Source organism: Hoplias malabaricus, chromosome 2 (genome assembly GCF_029633855.1).
Source record: "Hoplias malabaricus isolate fHopMal1 chromosome 2, fHopMal1.hap1, whole genome shotgun sequence".
NCBI classification, from domain to species: domain Eukaryota; kingdom Metazoa; phylum Chordata; class Actinopteri; order Characiformes; family Erythrinidae; genus Hoplias; species Hoplias malabaricus.
The window spans coordinates 82152338-82178575 of NC_089801.1; the positions used below are offsets into that span (position 1 = coordinate 82152338).

Sequence of the window (26238 nt, forward strand, 5' to 3'; positions counted from 1 at the left end):
AGTGTTAACTTGTACCAAACAGTTTGTTTATTACCATAAACAGTTTGTTTATGTACCAATTACAACCTCCAACCTATTCAGTGCGTTAGAGAGATTCTCCAGCCTTAAACCCTGCAGGTCATTGTAACTAAGGTCCAGTTCTTTCAGGGAGGAGTTTTCAGACAGTACAGCTTCACTCAATGTGATAATTAACTGATCAGTAAGAACACAACCAGCTAATCTAAAAAGTGGAAGAAAACAGAAAAAGATGAGTTACAAACTGCATTTGATTTGATATGTTTTTCTTGTTATTGACATTTGGCCATGGCACTGAGACAGATCTGAGATGATTAGCGAGGTCCAGTCACACAGCTCCAGAGTTCTGGAGGTTGTGGGTTCAAGTCCCGCTCCGAGTGAGGAGTTTGGTGTGTTCTCCCTGTGGGTTTCTTCCGGGTGCTCCGGTTTCCTCCCACAGTCCAAAAACACACGGTAGGTGGACTGACGACTCAAAAGTGTCTGTAGGTGCGAGTCTCTGTTGCACTGTGAAAGACTGGCGCCCCCTCCAGGGTGTGTTCCTGCCTTGCACCCAGTGATTCCAGGTAAGCTCCGGACCCACCGTGACCCTGAACTGGATAAGGGTTACAGATAATCAATGAATGAATGAGTTACTTTAGAGACAATTTTAGGTCTGATTGTATGATTTTCTCCAGAGAGTTTTCCTTGAATTCTTCAATGCCCACCACATACCATCTTGGGGATTACTCAGTGGTGGCTCTGGTGGCTAGCCCAGCACCTAACAGTATTATTTCAACAATTACAGCTGTGACACCGATATGCTATAGAACATTATAGCATGTTTGTGGCGACTATGAGTGACAGACAGAGCAGTGTTGTCTTTCAACATGTATGATTCACTGTTGAGAGAACACCCCAATCTATCCAGCCAAAGGAGGTTTATCAGAATATCAATATTTCATTATATAGTATCAGTTGTCTGGGTGAATAATTGAAAGTTAATGACTATTGCTTTTTACTTGTGCTAGGTTGCATATCTGGATCTTATATATATATATATATATATATATATATATATATATATATATATATATATATATATATATATATCATTATCATTATTACATTAAAAATTATTTATTAACCACTTAAACTAGGTGTTGGACGATAACCTCAAATAATATGGGCTCCACGAGGAGAGATTTGGAAAGCATTAAAAAAACTCATTCACACTCAGAGTATCACACTGGAATAATGTAACTGGGTTTTATTCTAATGTTGTGCATCGTTTGTTGTTTGTTTTTTAGCAAATAAACACTGCTCAGATAAATGGCTTTTTAAATCTCATCAACTCTGGGGCCTTAAACATTTGCACAGTACTGTATCAACACAGGGTATGTGCACTTGTGTAACTAGGCGCACCTGAGTGGTTAGGTGTAAGGTTAAAATAATGGGTGATAACAGAATTTTGTGGCTGCTGGTAGGAAGAGAGTGTGGTGAGCCGTATGTGAAGCTTTAATGGATTGGAATGGGATATTTTACATCTTATCCTGTGTATGATTACAGTGTTACTTTCAGAATATAACAGACCTTGTAGTATAGTGATGAACTGATCTTACTTGTTGATTTTTACATGTTGCTTTGGCTGTAGCATAACATTCCAATATTACATGAAATGTTGATAATGACCTGAGTGTCTCCAGTTTACAGCGTGGACTTGTCAGTCCACCACAGAGCTTCTCCATTCCTGAATCCTGCAGGTCATTGTAACTGAGGTCAAGTTCTTTCAGGCAGGAGTTTTGTGATTGTAGAGCTGACTGCAGAGTGTCAAAGAACTCTTCACTGAGTTTACACATTGTAAGGCTGTAAAAGCACAATACATACAACAGATATTTTATGCATAATGGAACATGAAACAAAGTGTTTACATTTAGATATAAAAGATTCTAACAGTATGTTTGTACTTGCAGTATGATTGCCTTGGTCTGGACTAAAAAAAGACATTTTATCCTGGTTTGTTCACTCTGAAAAATATATAATCAAAAAAATAATAATTTTTAAAAAAACCTATATGTGATATATATTTGGCAAGCCAGTGATCAGAACAATGCCCTACACTGGGCTTAATGCACTTATTTGGTTTGTGTACCTGATGGTATATCAGGTAAGAAGTGGTAAAATGGATAGGGTAAACTAGTCTAAACTGTGCCAGAAATTCTTCCACTGCCTGAACTAAAGATGTGTCTTTTCATAATCTCTTCTCTCACGGCATGTTTAATGCCGAATCTTGTGACACCATGTTCTGTTGGTTGTTTCATTTACATGCCTGTGGTTTTATTGTATTCATTATTGAAACCAACCAAACAAGTATTTGTTTAAAAACAGACCAAGACCCACCTGTGGTGCACACTAGAATCTGAAAGGAAGCTTTTACCATAACAAACTAAAAGAACAATTGCACTAGGCTTTGTTTTAATCAGACCAAAGTTGACTAGTATAAACACATCCTAAAAATCATATAATAGGTTTATCTGTAACACTGACCTGAGTGTCTCCACTCTCTTCAGTCCTGCAGAGAGCTTTCCCAGTCTTATACCCTGCAGGTAATTATAACTAAGATCCAGTTCTTGCACAGATGAGTTTTCTGACTGTAGAGCTTCACTCAGTGTGATAATTAACTGTTCAGTGAAATGAAAACTAGCTAATCTACAAAGGAGGAAGAAAAATGTGTAAGTAAAATAATTGTCCTTAAATTGTTCTTCTTGCTATTCCTTTATGGTAAGTACAGCACTGAGAGGATTCTGAGATTTCAATTCTTGAATTATTCAGTCTAACATAATTTTCTGCATGTGCATATAAGCCATTGCATGTTCACAATACTTTGAAATGAACAAGAATATCATAACTAAATTAAAACTAAATATCTGTTGTATACCAGAGAAGAATACAGATTTACAATGCCATATATACTTCATCAATCATTGATTTATTAGTATTAATAGAGCGATCACTCACCTAATCTTTGTACAGTTTGTGACAGCTGGGATAAGTCTTTTATAACCCTCCACTGATGTGTTGTATTTTTTCAGATCCCACTCCTTCCTCACATTCTCTGAATGGCGATGCATGTAGGCTACAGCTGAGCATTGAGCAGGTGAGAGCTCTTTTTCTGAGAATAAAAGGTGGTTAAAAGGAAGAGACTGGATGCATTTACAAATGTGGCATATATTGCACAGGAAAACAATATAGGGCAACCGACTCTAGAGTTCAAAACATAAAAATAGGACAACATGAACATCAAACCACTATTACAAATATAAAATGACTGACAAGACTGAGACGAAGACTCAGAGCTTTTAAACAGAAGAGAACAGGAAACATCTGTAATGTCTGTCACATGATCACTGATACCACAGACATGCAGGGCATGGCTAGTCTGGTGCTTTCCAGATGTGCGCCATCGTGGTCCATTGGTGTTTAAGAAGCATTTTCAGTGTTTTCGCCTACCACACTACTGAACACAGCCTACTACCAGTGGAGCTGCATTTTCTGTTGCCTGGTGCTCTTTAAAAGCAAACCTGTGCCAATCACATTGCTGCTTCCTTACAGAGGATGGTAATTCTGTATTTTGGTGAGGATGAGTAGACTGGATGGAGGTGCTAATGTGGTATATTTCAAGACCAAGGAAAACTCAATAAAGAATCAATAGTCCAAAATATAAAACATGAAAAAAGATCTTGGGGTACTGGCCAGGCAGCAGGTGGTGCCACTTACACTTCCTGGGTCAAGAGCAGGAATGGACTGAACCAAAGGAACAGGGGCATGAGACAGAATCAGGCTGAATCTCTGAGACAAGAGCTAAAACGGGCTGAGAGCGGCTAAAGCATTTCTTCAGACAGATGCAGGTACACTGGGGCCAAATAAAGAGTGGCTGCTATGATGGTCAGCACAGCTGGGATAGCTGAATGGGGACCTGCACTGGAACAAGAGCTGCATGGGGGTTAGCACTAGAGCAAAAGCTGAGTGATGGGTGATCCCTACACAGCAATGTGGGACTGTGTTGGTGTCTATGAAGACCATATATGACCAAGGCTCATCTGCAAAGACACCCATGAAGGCAGATGCACTCCATGGTGCTTTCCTGAGCTCTAGGCCATGCTGTATGATGTGCAGGGTGTGGCTAGGACAGGTAACCTGATGTGTTATGAAAATCAAAACAAGCACATGGAAAGGGAAACAAAATAAGACCTGTGCAAAACATGACACATACTGCTAATAAACTGTTAATCTGATCAAAGGAATCAGACTATGCTGTTTACATGTGCAATCAGATATTAGCTTAAATAAAACAATAATAAACTCTTGGAGCATTTAAACCCAATCACTGTTACCACATGTGCCCTCATAGTTCTGTATTAAAAGCATACATAATAATTAAGAATTTATATTTTAAATTGTCCGGTAAAATGTACCTTTCAAAATGAAAGCTGCAAATACAAGTAGTCCACAGCTAAAAAGTGAAATGCAGAACACAATAATCTTCCAAGCATGGAAAACTTGTCCTACAAAATAAAAAAAAAAATTAAAAAATAAGTTAATAATCATATTCACACAGAGCAATTATCTTTTATTTTTTCATTTCGAAAATATCTGACTTTTCTTAGTTCATCACACATCTTCAAATAGTACAAGCACAGACTATTAAAAACATATATAAAAAACAAGTCATAACAAAATGCATAGAATTTTACAAAAAACAATTTCAAAATATATTTCATAATGCAAGTAATTTAAATATGCTCTTTAAATTGTCTATTTGCTCTTCTCCTGCATTCTTGAGGATAATATTATGTGTCAAATTTAATACTTAAATTATGTTTTTTCTTATTTTATGTATAGTTTGATCTGTGTGGTTATTTGTGGGTGAATACATCTTTTTGTATTATGTCCTTCTTTTCAATAATCCACAACATATTAACTGTCATACTTTTGCCTTGTTTCTTATTCTCCTGCTCTTTGCTCTTTGTTCTCCTGCTCTGTGTCCCACCATGGGCTCCTTTAGCACATGGCTCTGTTTTTGTTTTGGTTCTTGTTTCCCTCCTTGTCTCTGCCTTTGCTCCACACCCTCATCGTGCCTCCTTTATGTTTCTGCCCCATTGTTATCTGTCCCAGGTGTTTCTTGTTTGTGTTGTCTTTTTATAGTCCAGGTCAGTGGTTCCTGTTTGTGGGTCACTGTGTATGTAGTCTGTGCTTCTTGTCCTGGTTTCTGATTCTTGCTGTGTTCTATGTTGCTCTCTGTTCAGTATTTAGGGTCTATGTTCAGTGGTCAGCTTCTTTGTTTAGTCTCTCTGTTCAGTGTTTAAGTTATATGTTCAGTGTTTAGCAGTGTTTGGTGTTAGCCCCTTTGTTCTGTTTAGCCTCTGTGTTTAGCCCCCTTGCTTTGTGTTTTGCCCTTCTGCTCTGTGTTCTTGTTTAGTGTTCAGCCTCCTAGCCCTTGTGTTTAGCCTCCTCGTCCTGTGTTTACGTCCTCGTCTGATTGTTAAAATAAATCTTCTGCACCTATCCTACTCCTTGTACCTTATCCTTGATCATTTAACTAATCGCAATGTGACATTAACACTGCTAAAGGAAGAGGATATCCAATAAGGCACATGAAAAACAAGTTTCATAATTAAGACTCTTTCTAACATGGCCAAGAGAAAGTAAGTCCTGTCTCCTATTAGTAATATTTGTAGAATAGCTTCAACATTTGTCGATTGTATTGCAGTTCTCCTTTTGACATTTGTTACCAAGATTACAGGTACAAAAAAATAATAATTTCTTTTTAATTTATAGTAAATACGTTTGTCATAAAATTAACAGAAAGATATCATTGCAAACTAAGCATATTTTAATGAATAATGGCTAATATTAGCCTGAATGTTCAACCCTGTTACCAGCAACTTTGTTACTAACCACTGAGTAAGAGAGTAGTAACAGGATATATACACAGATCAGATATAAAACTAACTGCTTGTATAAAAACTCATCTTCCATTTAATCAGCTTCACTTTCTGTAAATGTGCATGTTGTAATTATACAATGACAGACTGTAGTTCATCTGTTGCTCTAAACCTGGTAACCCTGTTCTTTAATGACTAGAGCCAACACATGGTTGGGGTGTCATGGCTGGGCAGGTATGGCTGCTACAGGTTCTGGCAGACTTATCACCATTGGTGATGTAACTGCTGAAGTTAGTAGCACTGTGAATTCTGAGGTGTATAAGAACAACTTATATGCTCAAGGTCCAGTAAATGCCTCATTGGGCAATAAAATGATCCCAAACACAGAGACTGAAGAGAGACTGTGTGCTGTGTGTAGACAGTGCTATGTGTGGCCAATATTTTATATACAGAAACTATTATTAGGGACATATAGGCTATATTTAAACTCATGATGAAACTTACCTTTGATTTTAACATAAACATTTATATCATCGTAGTCAGAGCTTGACTCAATTAAACAGTTGTAAACTCCCTCATCAGAAATTTGGACCGCTGAGAGTTTCAGAGAGGTGTTGCCATTCTTCAGCTCTTCTTTAAATAAACTGGTCCTCCCTCTGTAATCCTCAAACTGTTCATCATTTTTCTCTGCACGGTCTTTGTAGAGATGCACTATAAGGGATCTCACTCCTAGTTTACTCCACTCTACTCTCATATCCACAGCGCTGATGTTCGGTCGGAGAGAACAGGGCAGAACCACATCTTCACCTTGGTTAATAATAAGAGGAAGAACTGGACCAGTGACTTTAAATTTCTCTGCGACTGGAAAAAAAAACAACAAATCTATTTAATGGTTTGAGAATTTTAATGTAATTTTCATTAATTTGACATTCTTTTTTGTGTGTGGTTTATGCCTATGTCCAGGACCAGGATAATGCAGCCTTCCTGTACATCTGATTAGTTTGCTAAGTGATCACATACCTGACATAGTTTTCATGAAGCCAGTGCAAATCAGCAGAGTCACACAGTGGTAGATCATCCCTGAAAGATACATTACCAACATTTTTTTACTTATCAGCATAATCTTCATCTGTTCATCAGATCTACAAAATACAGTACACCCCATCAACATCTGACAATAAGGCAACAAGTCTTTCCAAAATACAAAATTTTTCCTAAAACCAAGGTCAAAGCACAGTGACAATGGGAAAAACAGAAATGTATTCAATTATTTAAGTTATATCTGTCTTTACTGGTTATGCATGTACAGGAAAACAGAAGTGTGCATGTAACACTCAACTAGGACATCCATTAAACCCTGAAGTGAGTAGTAGATGTAGTAGTAAACAAACATTAGTAAAGATTCAGGCAGATAGTTGAGAAAGCAACTCTTCTGTGGAATACCAGGCTAATCAAACTGCAAAAGTCTGGATGTACTTCTGAAAGGGTCAACTGAACTCTACAGTAGGTTGCACACTGTGTAAAGTTCAAATCAAGTCATGTCAATTGGATTTTACTGTAATTTCAAATGTATAGCTGAATGACAATAAAATATAACATTTTTCCAGGGCCAAGATGCTACATAAAAAAAACCTCACAGGGGACTAAAGTGCAGAAATGCAAACAGATGAAACAACACCAGACAAGTAATAACAATGTAAGACATGCAACAACACAAAATTAATGCAAGACAAAAACAATAAATATTAGGAAGACACAGTTCACATTATGGGCGATGTAAGTGAGATAAAGTGCAGTAATTGTACTCACCGAACTGTGCAGAAATGTAGCTAAACTACCTAAATACTGGGCTTGAGTTATTCTCAGTGATTCTGTGTATGGTTTTCATAGGGCATGTGACAGGCTGGAATGTCTTGCACATTTATATTTCCACCAACAACGCCATTGCTGAGCTGCATGGTTCACTGTGTGTGACTAATCTCTCCTCATCTGTGCAAGGGAGCTGTCCACACAGGTGTGACTGAGTTCTTCTCACTGGTGATAAAAGGTAATAAAAGCAGACGTTCTCCTCGGTCAGGACCAACAGTTCTGGAGCATAGGCAAAAAAAGTGAAAATTAGCCGTGGTGAGCAGAGCAGCAGTGAATTTAGGCCCTCCCTTTGCAGTAGTGTGAATCTTATTCAAATTTCACGCTAATAAATGTTATGTTTTAACACTGAGAAAATTAAGCACAGCTCTGTGTAAACACACTGAATGATAAAGAAACAACAGTGTGTGACGGCAACTTTAGGGGGGTTAGGGGTAGTTGGTAGCTTTTAAGGTGGAATACGAAATCTGAATAACAAACTGGTGAGTAAGGTGCTTATTTCAGGCTTGTGGGTTATACAATGTGTAACTGCAGCATTATTTACAGTGGAACATGAAAATCCGCTCTTTCAGTCCACCAGAAGCCACATGGCAGTGAGTGATACAGGAATTGCAATGTGCATTTTTTTTCTCAGTGGAAGAACATGTGGATGGTTGTGCTGTCTTGAATATTTGCTAGCTGAATCTAGCATCTTGCGCAGAGAAAGCTTTATGGGTGATGCCGGTCTCATTAGACAGGGCAAAACAAACATGGGGAGAGCCCCCATGGGCAGGGCTAGCTTTTGTCCAGAGGGTGAAAACAAAGCCTTGAGGACAGCAAAATCGTTTAGTGTTATAAATGTGTAAAATACCAGACAGTGCACCTTTAACATAAAGAAAAGTATGACTGTTGAAATGACATGTATTTAAGTTGCCTGCTAGTTTTTATTTTAGTACTGATTTACTTTAAAACACAGGAAATGCTGCAAATTTAGTAAACATTTTTTCAATTTATTTTATGCACACACACAAAAAAATGTATTGTCTTATAACTGGGTTAAAACATAAAGCAACCAAGACATTATAAATGTATAAATTCATTATAAGTGACTCTAATAACATATCTATCAATTGTAATCTATTCCAAGAATGAATAGTACATATACTGTATCATTAAACTCACAAATAGCCTTTTTGTGGTCTTATAACTAGTGGAGGGCCCTGGGTAGGCAGGCACACCATTACCCACAATCCGACACACCCTGCACACCAGTGCCAGTATCTTTCATTATAGCATTCCCTCTCTTGTATTATTACTTGATTAATACCTATGGGTTTAAAATGAGATTACATAAATGCTCGTGTGTAGGTGTCTCAATACTTCTGCTCATAAATGTAAGTATTGTGAGTAGCACTGCTCAAAGAAGACAGACAGGCTACTTCACTTATTTTGCTGTCAAAACAGAATAATAACCAAAAATCCTTTTATCTATCATTAACAGATTTATCATTAACTATTTGAAGTAATCACACAGTGTCTGTATACCTGTCTAAGGTTATCAGTGTTAACAATCTGTTGCAATGTAAATTTTATAAATCTTCTCTCAGAGGACCTGAGTCAATATCAGAAACCAAAAGCTTTTTAAACAAACAAGAGAAAGTCATAACGGTTTCTACAGAATGTGGAAGTTGTGTGATATTTTTTTACGAGCAAATACCAGAGAGAAGTGAAATACCAGAGACAAGAAAACACTGAAAGAAAATGTTCCTTCTTCTAATACACATACTAAAAATAATACAGTTAAGTGAAACTACTGCAAAGTACTCTGTCGTGGTTGCATTTTAAGAAAATTGAAAGTATATTTCCCACAAAAGAAGTTGAGACATTTTAATATATGAAGTGATCAAGCAAGTGATCATACCGTTTGATTTGCAATGTTGGGTTTATATTTTATGTTAATAAGAGGCATTGTGATATTAGTAATTACATTAGTCTTATATAATATAGGCAACAGAACAGACATTATTAAGTAGAATATATGAAAACACAATCTTTAGTAAGATGGTATGGAAGTAATGATTCAAAGTGGGGGAGTTGCATAGGTATGTGAGATATTTTCACTTATCCATACTAATATTACACACATGTACAGTAAAAACAATAGAACAATTTTTTTAATTATGAGTGTAACAACTCAAATGTGCAATACTCTTACTGCTGTATACAGTATATCTGCATTTATTATTATAGATGTGTACATATTGTAAATTTCCTTTTGTGTTAAATTTTTTATTAGAGTGTTTATTCTTTTACAACTGGTTGCTACTGTAATAATAATTGCAATTTCCCCCCTGGGATCAATAAAGTATTTCTGATTCTGATATTATTTGAAATCAGTTTTGCTGTCTGTACTTATTGTGGTGTAGTTTATCAACAATTCCATAGGCAACACAAATGCTCTCGGTGGTGTGGCTTGAATCATCTGGAGATTTCATATAAGCAGAAAAGCTGTGCAGACGAACTTGTCAAAAAGAATAAACTGATGTGTCTAATGTGTGAGGATTTTAGGGAAAGATGACTTTTTACAGCTTTGTAAAACAGCAGAAAAGTTCATCACAGAAATGCCTTCATGTATAATATTATAAATTATCTCAAAAACCAGTGAAACACTGTATTGCAGAGTTTGGCTGTAAACCAGTGTCCCATTCTGCTCTCAATAATCAATAATCCTATTACTGCAGTAAAATATGTTAAATCAACCCTAATTTATGTACAGCAAGTATCAGTTTTAAAAGCAGAATAAGGGAAGAGAGGTGAAAAGAGACAAATCTCAGAAATAATAGTACAATCAAATTTTTATTTTATTTTTATTTATTATAATTTAAATTTTAATTTCAAATGGGACACTATGAATTTCTCTTGCTACTTTTTAATGGCTTATTTGTGACCACATGTAGAAATAAATGTATTATCTCTTTAACTCTCAATGTGAATTTTTACAGGCTTCAAAATGATGCTATCACTATCCATATAGTCACTTTCACTATCCATCCATTATCTGTGACCTCTTATCCAGTTCAGGGTCACAGCAGGTCCAGAGCCTACCTGGAATCATTGGGTGCAAGGCAGGAATACACCCTGGTTCTTCCTGACAGTTCTTCACAGGGCAACACACACTCACAGACACTTTTGAGTCTCCAATCAACCTACCAATGTGTGTTTTTGGACTGTGGGAGGAAACCGGAGTACCTGGAGAACACACCAACAGACAGTCACCCAGAGCAGGAATTGAACCCACAACCTCCAGGTCCCTGGAGCTGTGTGACTGCGAGACTACCTGCTACGCCACCGTACCGCCCTCACTTTTGCTAATGTAAATTTACATTAGCAAATAACACTTGAATCTTTCTACATACCATTGCTATAATCATGCTAGAATCATGACATGGCAAATGTCATATCCTGTAAAAGCTGTAATCACAGGAAATATGTGTCATGTTAACAAGCTGAATAAAGCATGTAACAAAATCTCATAACATTATAGTGTCTGTCATGACAGTTGCAGGATAACATGACTGAGATGTTACTAGAATAAGTGACAAGGCAAGTGACATCAGGATCTGCCATCACATATTTCTGATAGGTGATGTTGTCAATGGTACATAGATAAACAGACAGAGAATAGATAAACAACTCTGAAATGTGTCAATGAGAACTAAAACAAACCATAACAGAATGAGTATAAAATATAGAATTAATATAAAATTTCCAACTTTCCAACAATGCATTACCATAAAGTGCTACCAAACAATATTCCTGTGACATAAATATTCAAATAATTTTAAAGAAATAAGAGCACAACACAGCTAAAATGTTACTTAAGTGCGTAAACTGTAAAGGTGCATTTAATAATGTTGAAAATGTTAAATGTGAAAATGTTTTTTGTTAAATGTTACTGCATCTTGGAGAGGAGAGTAACATAATTTAAATCCTTTGTATGTCCTGTACATATGCAGAATTGACAATAAAACTCTCTTTACTCTTGACTTGACTTGAAATGTCACATTTCAAATATAATCGCATCAGTTCTTGTCATGATGTTTTACCAATAAGCCGTTTTATATATATATATATATATATATATATATATATATATATATATATATATATATATATATATATATATACAGAAAACCTTAGTGCAAGTAATGGGACAGGGCCAATAACCACACTGAAGCTTGCTCCCCTAACGACTGAAAACGTAAGCACCAACATTGTGACGTAAAGCTGTTTTCAGCATGGTGGAACAGACCAGCAGCCATTAAATATAAAACAATAATGCACAGTTTGTACTTAATTCTACGAGTAGCAGGTGTCGTTTAGTAGGTGTTTTTTGTTATATTTTTGTTCAAAAACACTCATAGAAAGGCTAAAATCAACATGATTGAGAGCATCCCTGTAAAAAAACGTTTTTTTTTCATCCATGTTTAAAAGAAAAACAATACATAAATAAAAAAACACCAGCAGTATATTTATCATTCATAGTCTATCATTACCATACCATATTTATCTGAATGTAAACCCTATGAGACGGCGGACTACGGTTGGTCGGTCCACTGAGGGCAAAGTTGGAGGTTCAGTGGCGTTTTGCACAGCGTTTTTTAAACATAATTTTAGACAAAACGCCACATTTTGGCACCTCAACAAATTTTTCCTTCATTAGGTTCTTTTATTAAAGTTATTAGTTATATGTTTTAGTTTTTTTAAATACAAGTCTCTATGAATTTAACATCTGTGTGAAGAGATAAAAAATGAGATCTTGTACAGGACAATAACCGACGGTGGACCAGCAGTGGTCTACAGTAATGTGTGCCAACCATTTTACGACAGTGGACCGATATATGTCCACGCTGTCCATGAACAATAAAAAATACAATAACTTTCAGTTTGTGGGTAATTACAGTCTATTAATAGAACCTACAAAGAAAGCTCGCGTAGCCTTGTTAGCCTGGTCGTGTGGTGATATTAAAACCATATATTAATGAACTTACTGCGTTGATCCCATCTGCCTTTTCTTAACGGCTTCCACAGTTACTTTCAGTTTCTACCCGCTGCTCCTCCCCTCCCCGTCCATCTACGGTTTGTGCCCCAACTTTTAACTTGGAGAACTCGTAAAACCAATAGATGTGGCAAGGCCATTTCAATCATTTCTTGGACCAGTTAATGAAATATCACAAATGATATGATAGATAATTATCATTTTAACTGTTAAATGCTCGGTATTGTGCTGATAAGATAATAATTTATAGAGAAGGAAGAGGAATTTACAGCAGCATAAACATTTTGCCTTCGCTGTTTTTAAATTTCTTGGTGTTTTCAAAGTAATCCAAGTAGTGTTTACATGTTTTTAGAATATATATATATATATATATATTGTACTGCAACAGACACGAAAGTGATATTGAATGTTAAATTTAAAAAAGAACGGACAGTAATATCGCTATCCAAAACAAGGCTGGTCCACATTTTGTGGTTAGCTTCTGTTCTGGATTAGGCCCAGTGGTGTGGTTGACTTTCAGCTGACGCGTGGCGCTCACCTGGTACATGCGGCCCACGCCTTGCAAACAGGCCAGATCTGTGCCAGAATATGTTTGCCATCTGAATGACATCAATTACAAATTGGTTTATTTCCTTGTCTCCCCCGAGACCCTTGCACAGGAAGACATACATTCTTAAAACACACACAAAAAGGGGTTGTTTTTTGGTTAAATATCAACATATCAACAGTGGTTCAATTTAAATGATCTGTATAAAACAAAATATTTCCTGGTTTATTTTTAATATATTAAAAGGAATGTAAATTCCCAAGTAATTATGGTATAAAAATTCCCAAAAAGTTGGTGTAAACGCCTGTTCCTTGTGAAAATACCTAATAATAACACATAGCGCTATGTCTTAAAAAGCCCAGGAGAGGGCACTCTTCTCAAAAATATGAGGATGCCCAGGTATCACAAGCCTGAACCTCATCCAGGATGTAGACCCAGCACACGTATAATCACTTGCTAATAGTTGTTTGTTCATTGTTAATCTAATACATAACTAAAAAAATGTATGGTTATTATAATAATAATATTTATAATAGAATATTATTATATAATATATAATAATAATAATAATAATAATAATAATAATAATAATTATTATTATTATTATTATTATTATTATTATTATTTCCAATGGGTAATGGTTCGCGTGGTTGTCTCGAGGGATATCTGAGCCCCCATGGGAGCCCCGTATTCGTGCACAGACCGGAGTCAGCAGGAGGAGAGGGATGAGGCACCGGGTGGAAACAGAAAGTAAAAACATCTGACCGCAGGCGTCGTAAGGAGAAGGTGAGAATGTTACGATTTAACGGTAGGTTAAACCGACTTTATTGAATGTGACTTCAGCTGTGTACACTTTTCATGACTAAACCTCCCAGACAGCGAGCAAATATCAGCCCACTGGCATAAAAAGGCTGGCACACCACTGAATGTAGACCTCTGCTGGTCCACCATTGGATATAAATCATTTATAATCTCCTCAAACAGAATTTACATTCACAGAGACTTTTATTCAGGAAAACTAATACAAATATTACCAACAACTATGAGAGATATAATAATGAGTATAAGCCTGATATAAAATGATTGTGATAAAAATGTTGCCACTGTGCTGGAATAAAATTATTTACTAATCTTTTTATATAAAGAATAACAAAATAACTTAATAAAGGAAAAAAAATAAATTGGACTGTGAACGGAAAAGTGCTAAAATGTGGCATTTTGTCTAAAATTCTGTTTAATCACCAGTTGTCCGCCCAGAAAGCGCTGTGTAAAACACTAACTTTGTCCTCAGTGGGCCAACAGTCATCCACCGTGTCCTTGCTATCAGGGCTGTGTGTGATTCCACACAGCACCTAAACCTAACAGAGATGCCACAGGGCACAGAACCAAAATGATCCACCTATAATGATCATTTCAAAAAAAAAAGAAAAAGAAAAACTAAACTAAAACAAAAGATAAAATTAGTGCGTCATAGCCCTTTAAAGTTTATAGCCAATCACAATAACCACTCTTGCACCGTTGCTACCAGAGCTGGTTGCTACAACACTTACACCAATAGTTTTGATTGACCTGAGGTTGCTAAAGTGGGCGGGGCAGGGTGTTATATGAAGTGAGGAGATTGTGAGAGATTGTCTGAGAAGTGTGCTAAGCTAATTTCACTCATCATTAATAAGGATAATAAACTAATTATAAATAAACTTAACAACAAAGACAAATGTTTCTGTTTCAAAACATTGACAGCCCCTTTCAAATAAAAATGTTTGTTTTCAAATATATATTTTTCAGTTATGCCCTGACAGTAGTTATGAAAGGAATTAATTGTTATAATTAAAATGATTTCAACTGAAATTTCTGTTATTGTCTCTTTATATTGGCTCATTTTTATAATATTTTGTCTTATGCTCTAACTCTCATAACTCGAAAACAATTATACACTTTCATGTTTTTTAAATAAACAAATATTTAAGAGACATGTTACAGTTTATACAAATATCTTTAGATCTCATTTATAGCTTAATTAATAACCTAATAAACATTTACCAAAACATGGTCCCCTTTAGCTGACACCACCCCATTATACATGTATTATATTTTTTGTAAGACCAATAATTGTAAAACCAAATGCATTAAATATTGTATTCAGTTAATCAATAATTCAGTTACTTCATTAGCTTCTAGGATTGAAAACTGTACAACCATATTTATTAAAAAGTTATCATAACTAAGTATAGAAAACCAAAATGAATAGTGTTTAATTTTTATTAATATTTGAACTAAATATTCAGTAGCATTTTACTGCAGGGTAAATGCATTAACTCTGTTTCTACTATTGCAAAATACTACAGCAGTAAGATTTCTTTTTCAAATTTTAATTAGTTAAGATGGTTTTTTTTTTTTGGTTTAGGTTCTATACAAAGCAAATGCATAAACATTGTTGCTATTATTACAGATTACAGCAGAATGTCAAAGGTGTCCTGTGTAGAATTAAAACAAATCCACATTGTTATAACTTCAAATGTTTTCTAGAGTTTCTTATTTCACAATGAACAAAAATATTTTGAAAATATTTTTCTATTAGCTTTGCATTATAGACTTCTTTGTGAATGTGATGGGTGTCTTCTGGAATTTATTTTAATTTAATGTTGGGCTTTCAAGTTGAGTAATGTTGCACATCGGCCCTATTTTCAGGAGATCACAAACATGTTTCTAGAGGTGTATCATGTTATAAACCATTTCTGAGGAAAAGTTGATGAATGAATAAAGTTAATATTGTGGAATGGCCATGTCAACGTCCTGGTGTTAATCCAATAGAAATGTTATGGAACTCACAAAAGGATTAATAAAAAAACATCTAGAGTCGGTTTGTTGAAACTCAACTGATTTTGTTGGAGTGAATATGCACTTCATGAACATCTGTGCTACAACATGTACCCATACTAGTTTTATGGAGTGACTTATTTCTCTTTCTTTTTCCATAGTTGATGAAATTTGTGTTCAAAGCAAAGTCAAAAGTAAAAGGTAATAATATTGTCTTTCAGGGAGGATGTTTTTCTTTGTGACTCTGCTGATTCTCACCGGCTTTACAAAAACTACATCAGGTATGTGATCCCTTAGGAAACTGCTAAACTTCTAAAACCACAAAAAAAAAACAACTAAACATCAACCAAGAAAAGATCACCTTAAACTGAGCTCAGTGTGTTCAGAGCAGTGAGAAGGTATCAAACTGTTGAAGAATTTTTCAAATTAGACGATAATGGAATTGTGTTTCAAAATGGCTTTTTAACCATGAACCACCAGCCGCACAACATGGAGGAAATTGGAGATGTCCATATTCTATATTCCTGTATTTATTAGTGTACTGATAAATTAAGAACGGTGTAATCATATTACATTTAACCTGAATGATCTTACTTTATGTTAACATGTAATCTTTCATATATCCTAACTTACCTTTTTCAGTTCAATTTGTTCTAGTTCATCTTAAAAATTCCTACAGTTGTCAAAATCTCATATGAAACTGCGAGTTACCCAGGCTGAGAGTAGCCAGTCTTACATGTATAGATACATACTGCATCAGTGTCTATTAGGTACAATTCTGTATATGGTCCATTTCATGATTTCATGATTTGTACCCAAATTTTGTAACATTACTTTGGGCATAATTGCAAGTTAATGATATGCAGATGTGAAGATTTTGGGAAATTACTGTTTTAGAAAATATCCCAAAAGCCAAGATAAATATTGAGGGTTGGGGGGTTGGAGGGTTGATCAGGAAGGGCATCCGGTGTAAAAACTGTGCCAGATTGATGGTGTGGATTGCGGTTGATCTGTTAGTGACCCCAGACCCTGGACGGGAGCAGCCAAAGGAAGAAGAAGAAGAAAAAGAAGAAGAAGAAGAAGAAGAAGACTGTTTTATAAAGTATGATTCCTTTGGCTTGTCAGCTTGTAGCTTTGTGATGTCCATTACATTAGGGTGGTCCTAGTCTTAAAGATCTCAGAAAACTCGTTTAGAGTTGAGAACTGGGGAGAGATTCTCCTCCCCTTTTCCCTCAGGATCAGTCAGAGCCTTAAATCACATTTAAAGGTGTTGGCCATGAGGTCTGTTCAAAATACTGGTGCTCAAGCTTTTGTCTCAGTTTTTGCAGTTTGCAGGAGTTGGGGGTTGAGTTTAATACATAAGTTGTTACACCAGTTTCCCATAGCAAATTCTGGTGAATGGAAATCAGTTCTGTTCAGTTAGAGAAAGATTAGACGGGTTGTTGGTGATTCACTCAAGGGTGAATAGCTATGGATGTCTAAATAAGTTAGAGCTGTTTCCTCAAGGTAAATGAAATTCCACCTAGAGATCTTTTTCCATCTTTGTTTTAGCAAGTTTAGGAAGATTTAGTTTAATATAGCAATACTTTACACCACTCCCTGGGCTTGAAAGAAACCTCAGACCTCTGATCCCTGAAACACTGCAGAACTCAAGAGCTTAAGACCCCAGTCTGTGGCTTAGGACAGATGTGCTGTGTATTAGACATATCATGCAATATCTGGGAATGGAAGTCAGTGTTTGAAGCATTGCACAGTGCACTTCGTAGGAAAGCCATTTCAGAATGTGGTGAAAAAATTATTTATAGAGTTTTACAGAGTTAAGTGTTGTGTTCACATTTTACAGATAATGAATTTTAACGCAATCAACTATATATATTTTACTGTTGCAGAAAGCTTTAAAGTCGTTGGTCCAGCTCTTCCTCTTATTGTTGACCAAGGTGAAGATGTGGTTCTGCCCTGTTCTCTCCAACCGAACATCAGTGCTGTGGATATGAAAGTAGAATGGTTTAAACTAGAAGTGACAACACTGACGGTACTTGTTTACGAAGATCATAAAGACAGAAATGATGGGCAGGATGTGCGTTTCAGAGGGAGGACAAGCTTATTTGAAGAAGAGCTGAAGAATGGCAACACCTCTCTGAAACTCTCTGGGATCCGACCAGCTGATGAAGGAGTTTACAACTGTTTAATTGAGTTCAGCACAGGGTACGATGATGTAAATGTTTATCTTAATATCAGAGGTAAGCAACATTTGCCTAAAAAATTATATATTTTTTTACATGATGCAGTTAAAAAAAAATTGAAAAATGTAAAAAGAGAATTATTGTGTGTGAATATGTGTATTAACTTATCCAGAATATCTTTTTTGTGTGTTTGTTTCAGGACAGGTTTTTCCGGCTTGGAAGATTTCTCTAATTTGCATTTCAATATTTGGCCTTGGATTACTTTTATCTGCAGCTTGTATTTCAAAAGGTGAACTTTATTGGACCATTTTAAAATAGATTTTCCAACTTTATTGGACCATTTAAAAAGGTTTTTCCATATGATTTTAACACAGAATTAACATTTGTACCTATGGTAACGTTGTTTATGTTTTTAACCACGACTATATCTTATCCAAAAAAGAGGTTGCATGTCCAATCAGTCGATCTTAGAAAGCAGTGTGTACCTTAGGGATTACATCGGTGAATCAGTGGAAAAAATTAGTTTTTTCTGGCATGTCTTCCAAATGATTTGAAACGTTGTGTTAATTTGTTATTATATGTAGTTAATCGGAAATATATGTGTTTTAAATATATATCCAGCTGTGTGCAGAAATTTGAACAAACGTCTTTAATGTGAATATTGTGTTAATTTTCAAAGTGAATACCTAAAAAGAAAAAACTTAAATATGGCATTTTTCTACTAAATTTAGTGTATATTAATAAAACATTATTTTAATTTATTTTAAATTATAGAATAAAGAAAACAAAGTGTTTAATGAAAATATGTGTAAATATTTTCCATATTATAGGATAATATATGTTAAAGCTGTACATTAAATAGGAAAAGTTTATGCTTATTAGGAATTGTTTAATACAACAAATTAATTTTTAATTGAAATTTAATTCATGTACCACTTTCACATCTTCGGATTATAGCAGTAAACACTATTTATATCTAGGTTCACCATTACACCCAAACCGGAAGCTCTTACCTGCCCTATGTTCAGCCATCGCCTATTTACGTCTCCACTCAGAGAATGTGAGGAATGAGTGGAATTTGATGAAATACTATACATCACAGGAGGGTTATAGGAGACTAATCCCAGCGATCACAAACTGCAGAAAAGCTCAGTGAGTGATTAACCTATTAATAATAATTTAATGATTAATGAACCACATGTGAATACATTGTAAATCCGTATCCCTGCATTGCTCTTCAGCTCAAAACACGCATCTTTCATTTAGCAAAAACAAAACGTACGTTCTGAGATCATAGCCTATCTCAGAAACACTGTGAACCTGTGATGATTTGTATACATTGACAGGTTAGACAAAATTACAGGAACTAAACAAATTCACCTCAAATAATCTCAGTGCTCTGTATGGGTTAAAGTGAATAACAAGAACATCGTGTCAAAGGCAGACACTCTCTTGTCTTCTATTGTTGTAGATTAGCTGGTTTTAATCTCACTGAAGAGTCAATTACCACATTGAGAGGAGCGCCACTCTCAGAAAACTCCTCACTGAAAGAACTGGATCTCAGTTACAGTGACCTGCAGGGTTCAGGACAGAAGAAGTTCTCAGATGGACTGATGAGATTGGAAATAATCAGGTATCTTTATGAACTATCAACTGTATTAAAGGAGAAATCTGCAGTACTGACAGCAAGAGGTTAAAAAGGGTGTTGCCCTTTACATTCAAAACGCTGGAGAGTTTCTGTCTTCTTCCCAGATACAAAATCCAGATGGGTTACAGTTGGGTAAAACTGATCCTGTACAAAATTTAGTTCAAGAAAATTGGACCATCGTAGTCATTGTGCCATAAAAACCTATTTACATGGAAAATCATTCATTAATTCATTATCTGTAACCGCTTATCCAGTTCAGGGTGGTGGTGGGTCCGGAGCCTACCAACAATCACTGGGCAAGGCAGGAAAACACCCTTGGAGTGAGAGCAAGTCCTTCACAAGGCATACATGGAAAATCACTAAAACATCTGCCTGCTCAAGAGAATATGACCAAATCTGCATAGCTCTTCTAGTCTTGTTGGGCTGTAAACCACGTCCATCTTTCCGATACATTTCCAGTATTTCCTCTCATTTTACTCTGGTCTCTGGCCAGGATGCTTAGGCATTGTAGGTCCAGTAAAATTTAACGTTATCTCTGTTCACTTCCATGGCTGTAGTACACTATTTGTGATTACCTGGCAAACTGGCGTGTGTGAATTGTATTGTGACTGGACAGATGGCAAAATCACAGGCCAAAACATTGATGGAGTTACCCCCTGGAACGGACACTCCTCACAGAAATATTATGCCTGCCTGCAGCACTGCTCTAATATTTAGCATGTTTCCTTAATTTCTGATGACACACCCTGGTCATTTTATCATTAAATACAGTAAATATATTATGGAATTTTCCTTTTTAACATCATATTTATTTATTTTTATTTTGTACATAATATCTATTTTATATGTTGTGCTTTACAGACTTACGATTTGTGCACTCAGTGAAGAGTTTTGTGATGATGTGCAGTTAGCTCTAAAATCAGAAAATTCCTGTCTGAAGGAACTTGACTTCCGCTACAATGACCTACAGAATTCAGGAGTAGAAAAGATATGTGCCGGACTGAAGAGTTCACACTGTAAATTGGTGACACTCAGGTGATTATCAGCTTTTTATGTAACTTTATAATTCTTTTCCTACTACTAAATATATATATATATATATATATATATATATATATATATATATATATATATATATATATATATATATATATATATTTAATTAAATAATTTAATCACTAAACTAAAATGTTATATTCTGACAGTCAAAAGAAATGTTCCAGTGCACATCAACTGACTTGACTTTAGTAATTTATTGAATACTGTTCCCAATACCAATACCATGTCAGTGTGTCTGCTGTATTAAAATAATACAATAAGCAGCTGCCAGTGAGGGTCATTTTTCATGAATCTAACCACTGTAGATGGTATGGAGACAGTTGTGAAAATTGTAGGGAATACATCATGGAGATAATTATACAATCAAATTTAAACTCTTCTCTAAACCAAAGGAACCTCATTAACAGTGACCTGCAGGACTCAAATTTGGAGAAGTTTTGAAGTCTATTATGTAACCTGGAGACTAACTGAGATTTCTGTTAAATATATCAATGTTTTAGTGTTTCTTCATCTACAATATTTCAATAACAACTATATTTTATATCAAAATATATCTAAAGTGAATTTGTTATATATAATATTCAGTTCACCTCACAAATGTTAGGTTTTCACTTTAATTATTTTCTTGTGTTTGAGATGCTTGCTGATCTCAGAAGGCTTTGTGAATTTTTGATGGTTGACATGCACATGCAGGTTGGAGAAAATAAAACACTGAACTGTGTATAACAGGAACTAAGCAAATTCAACTCAGAATCTTCTCAGTGATGTAAATAATTAAAATTGACAAGAACAATAGATCATTATAATCATACATAAGATAACATGTAAATTATCCTACGCCAATCCATTAGAGCTTCACATACACAGTATAATACTACATTATTTGGTAACACTTTAAATTACAGCACACTAATTACTGGGTAAGTACAGAGTAAGCACCTGTTAAGTAAGCCGTATGATAAAAAAAGTACTGAGTAAGTAAAGGCTATGATACTAGAAATATGTGATTATTACTATATCTTACAAACATTTTACAAATAAGGCAGGTACCTACCCATTGTGCTTCTAAGCATAATTATAGATTACAGAATTGAATTAAAAGTATGACAGTTTATGCAAGAAGTAATTACCCAGTAATAAGTGGGCTGTAATTTAAAGTGTTACCCATTCTTTAACTCACTCTCTTTTCCTCTTCTTTTGTAGATTAGCTGGCTGTAATCTCACTGATGAATTATTTAATACTTTGAATGAAGCTCTACAGTCAGTAGACTCCTGTCTGAAAAAACTGGACCTCAGTTACAGTGACCTGCAGGGTTCAAGACTGGGGATTCTATCTGATGGACTGAAAAGACTGGAGACACTCAGGTCAGTATCACTGATAATCCATGCTATGATCTTTTGTAATGTTATACCACACCATTTAAACATACAGTTTTATGTATTTATTTGTATATTAGATCTGCTGTATGTGTTGTTTTACAGACTTACAATGTGTAAACTCAGTGAAGACTCCTGTGGCATTCTGTGTTCAGTTCTTCAATCAGAAAACCACTGCATGAAAAACCTGGATCTCAGTGAGAATAAATTGGAAGATGTAGGAGTGGAGAAACTCTGTGCTGGATTGACAAGTCCACATTGTAACCTGGAGACACTTAGGCCAGTATTACTGATCAAGTTTATGTTATATCCTTTTAGAATTTTAACTAAAACATAAAAAGTAATACATAAAAAAATAAATGTTTTTAATAATTCATCTCAGAATAATTTGACAGTAGTCTGTGTATTCTCTCTGTACAGACTAGCTGTGTGTGGCCTTGGGGAACAGACTTGTGAATGGCTGAGTTCAATTTTACAACTAGAGAATTCTCTGAAAGAACTGGACCTCAGTAACAATGACCTGCAGGATTCAGGAGTGGAGAAGCTCTGTGAAGGACTAAAGAGTTCACACTGTAAAATGGAGACACTCAGGTTAGATTTCGATGGATGTTTTTCAATCAATCAAATTTTATTTATATAGCATATTGTCAGGGTTGGTTTTTTACTAAAGCGATTTTAAAATCAGTAAGGAAGATACCAGCTGTAAAGAGTGATTTGCTATAGCCAGGATATATTTAGATATTGAATTTAAAACAGTTTTAAAACCTCTTGTTAGAATTGGGTCAAGGGAACACATCTTCAGGTTTGTTACTGTTTTCCCAATAACATCCTGGTTAAAACATTCCAACTTAACATCATTCTCTGTACAAAATGTAGGTTCAAATATGATAAGGTTATTCTGTTGACAGATTATCCACCCTAATGCTTACTATATTTCCCTTGGAACAGCCAGCAAACTTATCACATTTTAAAACTGGTAACTCAATCCTGCATTTAGCTGTGGGATTCACTAGGGAATCAGTTGTAAAAAGCAGTCAGAGTTTACAGATATGGGTGATTATTAACTTTGAAAAATATGCTTGCTGTGGGATTCAATTTTCCTTGATGTTTTTAAAGTTTTTTTGCTGAGTATATTATGATGGATTACTAAGAATTGTGAGAATGGTGCTGTGTTGTTTGATCCTTGAGGTATTTTCCCAAATATGTCACTGTCACATCTTGACACTTTCTGGTTTGTTTTTCCCTTTCTATTGGGCTCTCTCTTTGTTGTTTTCCTATCCCTGCACATGGCTTTGTTTATGTTCATTCCTAGCTCCGCCTTCGTTCCGCCTCTTTGTCATTGTCTCTCGTTATCCGTGTCAGGTGTGTCTAGTTAGTTCATGTATTTAAGCCCTCTTCCCTCACTTCCTGGGATCGGTCATTTTGAGTTTGAGTTTGTATGTTTCATTGTGGATTCTGTTGTTTCTCTTGCTCGTTTTGTTTCTTGTGTATTGGGTTTCATGTTTCTCGTGCCTCGTTCGTTGTCTCCTGCCTGTTTCATGCCCCAGTCCAGTTTAGTGTTATTCCGTGTTTCGTGTTTAACTTCAAGTCCGTTTGTTTTGTCATATCTTTATTAAATTCCGTGTTATAGCGAGTGTGTCCGCCTCCCTGAATCTACTCATCACACCACCCTGACAGAATGACCGATCCAAAAATGGACACAGCTAGCACGGACTACCCGTTTAAGAGAGGAGTAATTCGCCGTACTCCGTTCCGCAACGATCCCGTGGAGGAGGCGTTAAGGGCGGCTTCGGATTGGAGTCAACGGCTTCAGAGCATGTCCGGTGTGGTTCCTTTCCCCCGAACAGAGGAATCGATTCAGGAATCGAGTGATGCCTCCAGCGTGAATCGACGGAGCCGGAGGAGAAAGCAGGCTGAAAACCCAGCTCCAGAGAATTACCCCCTCAGGTCCGGAGAGATTTTTGGGGGGGCGTTATGGACAAGGGCTGTTAGCCTCAGAGCACAGGACATGGGGAATGAGGCTAACAGAGGCGCATCTCCGGGGGAACTACGGTTAGAGAAGTCCCTCGAGAGTGCGCCCAAACCCGCTAAATCCACAACTCGTGCTCGCCGAGCAGCACGAGCACCTGCCTCGCTGGGCGTTTCAACTCCTGCTCCCGTAAAAGTGGCACCTCCGGCCGCTCCTGTTCCTGGAAGAGCGGCACCTCCGGCCGCACCTGGCTCCATGAGCGCGACGCCTCCGGCCGCGCCTGTCTCCCTGAGCGCAGCACCTCCGGCCGCGCCTGTCCCCCTGAGCGCGGTGCCTACGGCCGCGCCTGTCTCCTTGAGAGCAGCTCCTACGGCCGCGCCTGTCTTCCTCAGCGCGGCGCCTACGGCCGCGCCTGTCTCCATGGACGACGTCGCTGCAGGGCCTCCTGTTTCCATGGACGTCGTCGCTAGGCACCCAGTTCCCAAGCACCGCTCTGCGCTCACTCCTGACATCCAGGAGAAGCTTACAGGCCTCATGGCACGCCTGGAGCTCTCCTTGAAGGCGGCGCGCGCCTCTCCTGTCTTCATGAGAGCGACGCCCGCCTCTCATGTCTCCGTGGACGACGTCGCAGATTCCTCTGCCTCCGTGGACGTCGTCGCACGTTCTCCAGTCTCCGTGGACGACGGCGCAGATTCCTCTGCCTCCGTGGACGTCGTCGCACGTTCTCCAGTCTCCGTGGACGACGGCGCAGATTCCTCTGCCTCCGTGGACGTCGTCGCACGTTCTCCAGACTCCGTGGACGACGGCGCAGAATCCTCTGCCTCCGTGGACGTCGTCGCACGTTCTCCAGACTCCGTGGACGACGGCGCAGACTCCTCTGCCTCCGTGGACGTCGTCGCACGTTCTCCAGTCTCCGTGGACGACGGCGCAGATTCTTCTGCCTCCGTGGACGTCGTCGCACATTCTTCAGTCTCCGTGGACGACGGCGCAGATTCCTCTGCCTCCGTGGACGTCGTCGCACGTTCTCCAGTCTCCGTGGACGACGGCGAAGATTCTTCTGCCTCCGGGGACGTCGTCGCACTTTCTCCAGTCTCCGTGGACGACGTCGCAGATTCCTCTGCCTTCGTGGACGTCGTCGCACATCCTCCTGACTCCTTGGATGACGTCGCACATCCTTCTCCCTCCGTGGATGACGTCGTCGCAGTTCCGTCTGCCTCCGTGGATGACGTCGTCGCAGTTCCGTCTGCCTCCGTGGATGACGTCGTCGCAGTTCCGTCTGCCTCCGTGGATGACGTCGTCGCAGTTCCGTCTGCCTCCGTGGATGTCGTCGCAGGGTCTCCAGTCTCCGTGAGTAAGGCTCCCTCAGCCACTCCTATCTCCATGACTGTGGCTTCAGCCGTTTCTACTCCTGTGACTTTGGTTACGGCCGTTTCTGCCCATGAGACTGTGGCTCCGGCCGTTTCTGCCCATGAGACTGTGGCTCCGGCCGTTTCTGCCCATGAGACTGTGGCTCCGGCCGTTTCTGCCCATGAGACTGTGGCTCCGGCCGTTTCTGCCCATGAGACTGTGTCTCCGGCCGTTACTAAGCCAGTGACTGTGGCTCCGGCCGTTACTAAGCCAGTGACTGTGGCTCCGGCCGTTACTAAGCCAGTGACTGTGGCTCCGGCCGTTACTAAGCCAGTGACTGTGGCTCCGGCCGTTACTAAGCCTGTGACTGTGGCTCCGGCGCCAAGGACTTCGAGGCCAATCCCCAGAACTGTACCCAGGCTGGCACCTTGGACAGTCCCACAGACACATG

At 37.7% G+C, this 26238-nt stretch overlaps 1 protein-coding gene and 1 pseudogene across 1 annotated transcript; one reads left to right on the forward strand and one right to left on the reverse strand.

The window, feature by feature from the left end:
* Positions 1 to 26238, forward strand: part of LOC136678639 (NACHT, LRR and PYD domains-containing protein 12-like) — a 79960-nt pseudogene that overhangs the window by 50157 nt on the left and 3565 nt on the right.
* On the reverse strand, positions 49 to 12876 carry LOC136687658 (NACHT, LRR and PYD domains-containing protein 12-like). Its single transcript, XM_066662173.1, has 9 exons — positions 12833 to 12876; positions 7746 to 8024; positions 6957 to 7016; positions 6441 to 6797; positions 4467 to 4556; positions 3010 to 3163; positions 2539 to 2700; positions 1684 to 1857; positions 49 to 220 (listed from the first exon to the last, which is right to left on the reverse strand). Exons 3-9 carry the CDS (start codon positions 7012 to 7014, stop codon positions 49 to 51), a joined length of 1167 nt encoding a protein of 388 aa, XP_066518270.1. The 5' UTR covers positions 7015 to 7016; positions 7746 to 8024; positions 12833 to 12876.

Bases quoted from the DNA above. Each gene is read 5' to 3' on its own strand.
- LOC136687658 (XM_066662173.1), bottom strand. From the start codon at position 7,014: ATGATCTACCACTGTGTGACTCTGCTGATTTGCACTGGCTTCATGAAA. The intron at 6,798-6,956 runs GTATGTGATCAC...TTTTTTTTCCAG, and splicing joins CTTCATGAAAACTATGTCAG to TCGCAGAGAAATTTAAAGTC. The intron at 4,557-6,440 runs GTAAGTTTCATC...TTTATTTTGTAG, and splicing joins TGTTTATGTTAAAATCAAAG to GACAAGTTTTCCATGCTTGG.